This window comes from Magnolia sinica, chromosome 2 (genome assembly GCF_029962835.1).
Source record: "Magnolia sinica isolate HGM2019 chromosome 2, MsV1, whole genome shotgun sequence".
NCBI classification, from domain to species: Eukaryota; Viridiplantae; Streptophyta; class Magnoliopsida; order Magnoliales; family Magnoliaceae; genus Magnolia; species Magnolia sinica.
In genome coordinates, this window is record NC_080574.1 from 18,648,910 (window position 1) to 18,657,375 (window position 8,466).

At 39.3% G+C, this 8,466-nt stretch overlaps 1 protein-coding gene across 1 annotated transcript; it reads left to right on the forward strand.

Moving 5' to 3' along the window:
* Positions 1-2,582: 2,582 nt before the first annotated feature.
* Positions 2,583-4,649, forward strand: LOC131236508 (putative pentatricopeptide repeat-containing protein At3g13770, mitochondrial). The gene has a single exon (XM_058233748.1). The coding sequence runs from the start codon at positions 2,743-2,745 to the stop codon at positions 4,219-4,221; it is 1,479 nt and encodes a 492-aa protein (XP_058089731.1). The 5' UTR covers positions 2,583-2,742; the 3' UTR covers positions 4,222-4,649.
* Positions 4,650-8,466: the final 3,817 nt, after the last annotated feature.

The window sequence follows — 8,466 nt, forward strand, 5'->3', positions numbered from 1 at the left end:
GGGACGATGATTCTCACCATTAAAATATTCACAGGGCACATCGTAACGTTTATTTTCCATAACTTCTGTGGCCCAAGAGGATTTCAGTGGTGGATGTTTAATCCCCTGCTTCTTTTTGCATCGTGGTCCACTTGAGGATTTTAGTGGTGGATGTTTAATCCGTAACGTTTATTTTCCATTACTTCTGCGGCCCATGAGGATTTCAGTGGTGGATGTTTAATCCCCCGCTTCTTTTTACATCGTGGTCCACTTGAGGATTTTAGTGGTGGATGTTTAATCCCCCACTTCTTTTTGCATCGTGGTCCACTTGATCTCTGTCTCATACCTCTCTTATATTTTTTGTCTCAAACCTTACTATGCGATCCCCAAATATATAGACGGTTTGGATAACATACAGACGGTTTGGATATATGTATGGGACCCACGGAACTACTTGGTGACGTCAACACACCAACGGAAACGGATTAGCTACTCCCCCTGCCACCAACCTGGTGGCTGTGGTCGATGCTCTGTGGGCCCTACCATGATATATGTGTTTCATCCATTTTGACAGATCATTTTAGGCTTGATCCCAAAAAATGAGAAGGATATAAATCTCGAGTCGACCACACCACAGGAAAATAATAGTGATTGGATATCCACCATTAAAATCCTCCTAAGGCCCACTATACTATTTATTTGACATCCAATTCGTTGATTAGGTTATATAAGCCCAGATGAAGGGAAAAAAACAAAGATCAACTTGATCCAAAACTTTTATGGCCCCTAACGGTTTTTAATGGTTGACGCTCATTCAACACTGTTTCCTATAATGTGGTCCACTTGAGATTTGTATAAAACTTATTTTTGGTCTCATACAATAAAATGATCTGAAAAAATAGATGAACCACATGGATGAAACACATACATCATGATGGGGCCCACTGAATACTGACCACCAGCCATTGGCCGGTGGCAGGGGAGTAGCCAATTCGTTTCCCACACCAACCAAGTCGGTGGCGTGTCGTACACCAGCCGTTCCTGATGTTGTGGACCTCGTGGTCCGAGAGACTCAGAAATCTGATCGCTTACTCAAGATAGCTTTTATTGCACCGAGTAAACCCTATTGTGCCCACCGTGAATGTATATGGTTTATCCACGCCGTCCATCCGATCTTACAACTCATTTTAGGGATTGACACCATTAAAACTTTTCTAAGGCCCACCATGATATTTATTTTTCATCCAACCTATTCATAATATCACACAGACATGGATGAAGGGAAAAAAAAATATCATCTTGATCCAAAACTTCTGTTAGCACCAGGAAGTTTTTCAACGGCAAGCGTTCAATTCACATGGTTTCATGTGGTTCTAGTTAATCTTTCGATATAAGTCATTTTTGACATCAAGAACAAAAATTAACTCGTAAATTGGATAGAAGGAGTGAATAAAATTCATAAATCATAATGGAACCAAGGAGTTTACTCATAAGGCGATACGCTTCCAGAGACCTAAGGTTCCGCACGCGCTAAACACAAAGAGTATTCCCACGTGCCAATGCGGCACACCTGTGCAACATCTGAACCGTTTATCCGGATGGGCCCACTATGAATGTTCCTCCGACCATAATCCAGCAACTTCCTTCATCAAGTATTCCACGCGTGTAGAAAATATAAGTGGCTATCCAAGATCAAGATATGGTTGATCGTGGGCCAATCTGCACCATGGATGGAGCCTGTATTATCTCTCTCCGTGGTAACTGGTAAGCAGATGCATGTTGCCCACGTTTCTCTTCCCTTTCTTTCATACCACATCCATAGCTCAAAGAAAAGATGACCGTACAAAATAAGGCCACACATGTTTTGGAAATTGCAACAATTCATGCCATGGCTGGGAAATAGGGCTGAAAGTCGGTTGGGTTGGGTTGGGTCGGGTCGGGTCAGGTTGGTGCTCAACCCTAGCCCAACCCAAGGTTCTTATGCCTCAATCCTAACCCAATCCAACCCAATTTCGGCTTGGGGAATTCTCAACCCAAGTCCAACCCAAGCGGGCTCGGTCGGGTTGTCCGGGTTAGTTAGGTAGCTAATATTTTCATTATTATATTAGTCTATTCTATTTTCAATACACGTCCTTTTTTTGTACTTATAATTTTATTAATTATATATGTAGTTATTTATCGTATATAAGTTTATTTTTTCTAAACAAATAAGCTAAACTAAAGGACAATTACTCCTTTACAAGTTGTATTGTATATCAAGCAATCTATTTGGAGAGAGAAATCTGGCATATCTTATTAACTTGAGTCACCGGAAATGAAATGGACCAATGAAATCTGACGGTATTGGAATTTCATGTGCCTTCAATACAAATGATCCGCACTCAATTATAATTAATTTATAAGGAATTTATATATTGATTAGGTTCAAGTCAAGTTAGGCAACCCAAGACTTCAACCCGAGCCTAACCCAAGTTTTATCAAGTTGGTATTTGTATGGCCCAAGCCCAAGATCAAACCTAATACATTCTACCCAAGCCTAACCCAATGCCAGGTTGGTCACGGGTCGGTCGGGTTGAACCCGCCCAACTTTCAGCCCTGCTTGGAAAAAGGATGGCTACTGAAAATAAGGCCAAAGCGAGGATGGATACGATGGTACGGCTATTGCGATTTTTGCATGGTCGGCTATCAAATGTATTTATACTTAATGGACAGTTGAGATCGATCGATTGGGTTGTGTAAGGAAAGTATTTCTCTATACGTAACATGCTTGAGCGAAATGTAGTTTACATGTCATCTCTTCTAAGAAACTGCATTCCTTTTTCTGCAATTCGACCTGGAAAGCAAATCCACGCCCAAATTCAAGTCCATGGATTCCTTCCCCAATTAACCCTTCAAACAGACCTGGTGCTTGTATACTCTAAATGCAATTGTCTCGAAGACGCTCGACGAGTTTTCGATGAAATGCCTGAAAGAAACATGCATTCTTGGAACATACTGATATCTTGCTACGTTCAGAACTCTCTCTGTAATGAAGCTCTAAGCTTCTTTCGTGGGTTTCTGGATGCAGGTCTTCGGCCGGATCACTTCACATTCCCGTCCCTGTTCAAGGCCTGTGCAGGGATTGGGTATCTTCGCCTTGGAAAAATGCTTCACAATTGGGTAATTCGACTTGGGTTGGAAGACCATATTATCATCAGTAGTTCGATTTTGGATTTTTATGCAAAATGTGGTCAGTTAATTGATGCGTATCAATTGTTTGTGAAAATGTCAAGGAGAGACTTTGTTGTTTGGAATTCTATGATTTCTGGGTTTGGGAGGGCTGGGTTTTCAGCCGAAGCGTTGGTAGCTTTTAGACACATGCAGCAGGATGGCATGAATATGGATTCGAGAACCATCCCGAGCATTCTGAATGCATGTGCGAGGGAAGGAGACTTGATGAAAGGGAAAGAAATCCATGGACAGGTAATCAAGAACCCTTTATTTAATTGTGACATCGCAATTGGAAATTCTTTGATTGATATGTATGCAAAATGTGGTTGTTTGAGCGATTTAAGTAGAGTTTTCACAAACATGCCTGACTGGAATCTGGTAACTTGGACCACATTGATATCTTGCTATGGAGTTCATGGGAAGGGGGAGGAGTCTTTGATTCTTTTTGAGAAAATGATAGTCTATGGCTTTAAGCCTAATTCTGTCACGATCACTGCTGTTTTGGCTAGTTGTAGCCATATGGGTCTTATCGATCAAGGTCAGAAGATTTTCGACTCGATGCATTTGGATCATGGAGTCGAACCCAATGTTGAGCACTATGCTTGTATGGTTGACCTCTTAGGCCGTTTGGGCCATCTGAAGGAGGCACATGAACTGATAAGTAGAATGCCGCTAGAGCCGACGGCTAGTGTTTGGGGAGCGCTGCTTGGTGCTTGTCAGATGCACAAGAATGTGGAGCTGGGAGAGATCACCGCTTTCCGTCTCTTCGAATTGGAGGCTGGAAATTCTAGCAACTACATTGCATTGTGTAGCATCTATGATGCCGTTGGTAGATGGGATGGTGTTTTAAAGATCAGGTCAAGGATGAGAGAATTGGGTTTAGTTAAAACACCTGGGTGTAGCTGGATTACCATGAAAGGCAGAGTGCATAGATTCTATCAAGGGGACATTTCTCATCCATGTAAGAGGAAAATATATGAGATTTTGGAAGGAATGCTGAAGGTGATGACTTTGCATGAGGGTTATGGCTAGTGGAACTGGGACGTATGTTAGAAGGGGATCATCTTATCTGCCAACAACGAAAATACATACATCGGATATTAGACAAAATAGCTAACGTATACATCGGATATCAGACAAAATAGCCAACATTGGGGATGTTGTTTAACGATTTTGGATGGCCTAAATGGTATGCATATGAAGGGAGTGAAGTTTTCCTGATCATAATAGTCCAATCATCATCTCCTCAGTCAGAATCATGAGTGGAAGTTTTAGTTGGCGGACACACACCACAGTGGGATTTCACCATAATGGGTATTGGAACTGACAACCTCAAGTTGAAACTCTTGTGAATCTACCACTGAAGCATGAGTAAGGACCCAACTTCATTGATGTGTAGCACCGTGTTATTGTTCTTCCATTGTTGTCATCAATGATATTATATGCCCTTGCCAGGCCAATCTGCTTGTAGGTCGCATGTGTAGGTTGAGCAAGCATCATTGCTCATTCTTTCTTATGGATATGTGCATTGCCCATCAGATGAGTGGAGCAACCTGACTTTTGGGCCAGGGCATCTAATGGTTTGGCCCTCTTGGTGAGGGCCTTGGATGATCTCCTCTTCTCTCACTGTTGCACTTAGGGGCGACAATGGGCCAATGGGCTTGGCCCAAGGGATACCTAGGTAAATGATGAATGGCCTAGTCTAATCATCGAGTGAGCGACCATTTATAAAAAAAGATGGGATGGTTTCAAGACACTTGTGAGCAATTCTAATGGTTTAAAGCCGTTTGGGCAGCATGGATTGGCATGAATTGGGATTTTTTTTAAATAAAAAAATAAAATTGCCAAATGCAAGTAAAATCACTGAATTTGCTAAGCAACAACATGTGAGTTCTACATAATTTCATGCCTATTGTAGTGCCCGAGTGGTAGACTCTCCGGGGTTTCAACACGAGGTCATGACTTCGAGCACCCCTTGTAGTGTGAGTGTGCGAGTGGCTGGGTGGGTGCGTGGGCAGTCGTGTGTGTGGAGAGGGAGTGAGTGTTTAAAAAAAAATCTACAGATTTTCAGACATGGCTCACCACTCAAATCACTAGGCATGTGACCACATTTAACCCTTTGGCCCAAAAATCAGCGTAGTTGATGATTCACGTGGACCATGCCTAGAAGCAACACTGACCTTCCAAACTGTTTCACTCCGGTAGCCCATTTGAATCACAAATGGACTTGAATTTGCGTGAAAGCTTAAATTTTAGCTTGGTATCTAACGGTTGGAAGGGATTACATGTAATCAAGATAGTGTTTCCTCAAAAAATCAAGGGCAGGCGTCCCTCTCTCAACTATTTCTCTTTGTACGGCCCACCTGAATCCTGGATTGTATATACTTTTAAGTCCTACAGCTAAAATGACATGACGCACTTGGTGATCAGGGTGGATTCACTTATAAATCAAGGTGTGACCCACTAATTCTCGAAGTTGATTTTTCAGCTATGTTGATGCAAAAGATTACAGATTTCAATACATGCATAGCTAAAAAAAATTCTCACACATGGCGTATTGGGATGTTTATGTGAAATTCATCCCAACCTCCATGAGTGTTGCCCCATTTTATGATGCAGGGGAAGAGCGTGAAGAGATAATGAGCAAGATCATTGTCTAAGTGTGCAGGCCTTGAATCCACAAGTATAATGATTCTTGAATCCACGAGAAATAAAGGAAAATTCGAAATAAATTTATTGATGTCTTTAAAATAAAATTATAATGTTTTAAATAATAAAATGCAAATCCTAATTAAAAGTTCTAATTTGACTAAACCAAAACTTACTTGAAAATAGTAAAATTTATTAAAATTTGAAAGTTTTAATTTAATTTTGTTAGATGATTCCTGGCATAATAAAAAACAAATCCTAAAAAGAGATCATATACTAAAACTCTAAAATGAAGGAGATAAGTCCAACTTAAAACTTAATAAAAATAGTAAGTTTTTTCTACAATTGTGATTTTGAATTAGAAGGAAGCATTTTCTTGCAAAACAAAGTGACATGACTCGCATGAATGGGTCAAATGACTCTAAAGGACCTATTACAATAAAAATCCATAGGTCATGCATCCAATAACGATATCTGGATCAAAAGTTATGACCGATTTATGATTTGAACTTTGAATGACAATTTCTATTGATCCGAAATGAATTTCTTCAATCCGGACACGCCTGAGGCTTGTTACATCACTCCCCACATAGGATTGGTTTCAGATTTGATGAACTACGTCTACTTTTGTTTGGGCTTCTTTTGGTCTATTTGTGCCAAGAATATGTCAGTAGCCCAATTAAATCATTTTAGCTACAAGATCCAAAAATCAACCTCGTTCGTCTTTTAAGTAGACCACATGATTAGATATAATCTATGAGGCAACACTCACTCTCTAAATTGTTTCCCTTTGTCAGGCCCCACTCGAATCACAAATGGGCCTGAATTTTTGTACCGAGGCATAAATTTGAACTTAACATCTAATGGTTAGAGATGATTTCATATGACCATCACGGTGGGCCCTAAAAAATAGTGTGGGTGTTCCTCTCCCAAGTATTTTACCTCATATTCATGAACCGACTAGTCATTGGGGTGAATTTCACTTAAACATCACAATGGAACCCACTAATTCTTGAACGAAATCATGGTGCAAAAACTAACTGACATCACTACGTGGAATCCATGGTAATCGGTATTAAATTCACACCTTTACTCATGATTTTCAAAACAACTAAATTTGCCACCATCGTATAAGTTGCCAAATGCAAAAACTTTTTGTGATCACCATCGATGACCATCGAATCCATGCTGCCAAACAACCCCCAAGTGTTGAAAGCCATTGTTATCAAGTAAAACTTTAAAAATTAAATATGTTAAACAATCTTAACCTCTAATTTTTTATGTTGCATAGATACATACCTAGCATAGTTGGACCAAAAGAAGGTCAAATGAAAGCAAAAGTAGTCCATAATACATGGACCCAAACTTATGTAGGGAATGGCATGATTGGTCCCCAAGCATGCCCGAATGGAATAAATTCAATTCGAATATGGAAAAATTATTGTTTGAAGTGTAAACTATAAATCAACTATAACTTTTGATTTTGGAATTATTACAGGATGCACGATATATCAATCTTTACCATAATGAGCCATCCAGGGTCAATTGTTTCACAGTGGCCCGTGTTTGTCCATTTTATGAGAAAACGTGCTCTTACAACTTAAAAACAAGATTTTTTAAAAAATATATTTTTAATAATTTCAACTTTTATCATATTTTCGTATTTTTAGAATTTCACATTTCCATCTTTTTTAGAAATTACATGTAATCATGTTGGGACTCCTTCAGTAAGGTTTATCTGACTTTTAAATTTTGACAAATTGAGATTTAGATGAGTTTTACTATTTTAAGAAACTTTTATTAGGATTAAAATTTTATTATTTTTAGTAATTATGAATTAGTATATATATTTTTATTAGTGGTGTAATCAAGAGTTAATACACATTAGACATTATGTAATAAAAATATTTGAGTTTTCTCTTTCATTATATCTTATGAATTTAAGAAACAATCTTATGAATTCAAGGCCTTTACTACTTGATGAAGATTGTGATATTTCTATTTACTTTTTTCACGCTCTTCTTTACGTTGGTTAGTATCAGAGCGAGGTTTTTTCTCAGTTTGATGGTATCTAAAGAAGGTGTTGGCAACAATCCCATGGACGGTACTCTAGGGAATTATCTTCTGATAGCGGTAGTGTTTACGGTGGTGTTTGGGGCAGCATAACGGAAAAATCTGTTACTCATGTAAGGATCGCAGCCGGAAATCCACTGCATGACGGAAGCCTTCAAATGGACCCGTGTTTATCGTTATGTGCATCATTAGATCGGCGATGGAGCTCGTGGTCATCATGTTCATGGCACGACATCAGTGACGAATTGCAGGCTACAACCTGAGAATGGTGAATCACGAGCCACCACTTTAATCATGGGGAAGTTGTTGTACACGCCAAAGGATAAGATAGATCCATAGCGAGACAACATCTTTCGAACAAAGTGCACTGTGAACCAATAGTCTATGACATGATTATAAATGGTAGAAGTAGCGAAAATCTCATGTCCAAGACTAGTAAAAAAAAAACTGCAACTAAAGACAAAAAGCGTCATTCTCCATACACAGTTGAATGGATCAAGGAGGTTAGCAAAACAAATGTAATTGAACAATGCTGTATTTCATTTCTATTAGTAA

Coding starts and splice junctions, on each gene's coding strand:
- LOC131236508 (XM_058233748.1), top strand. CDS start 2,743: ATGCTTGAGCGAAATGTAGTTTACATGTCATCTCTTCTAAGAAACTGC.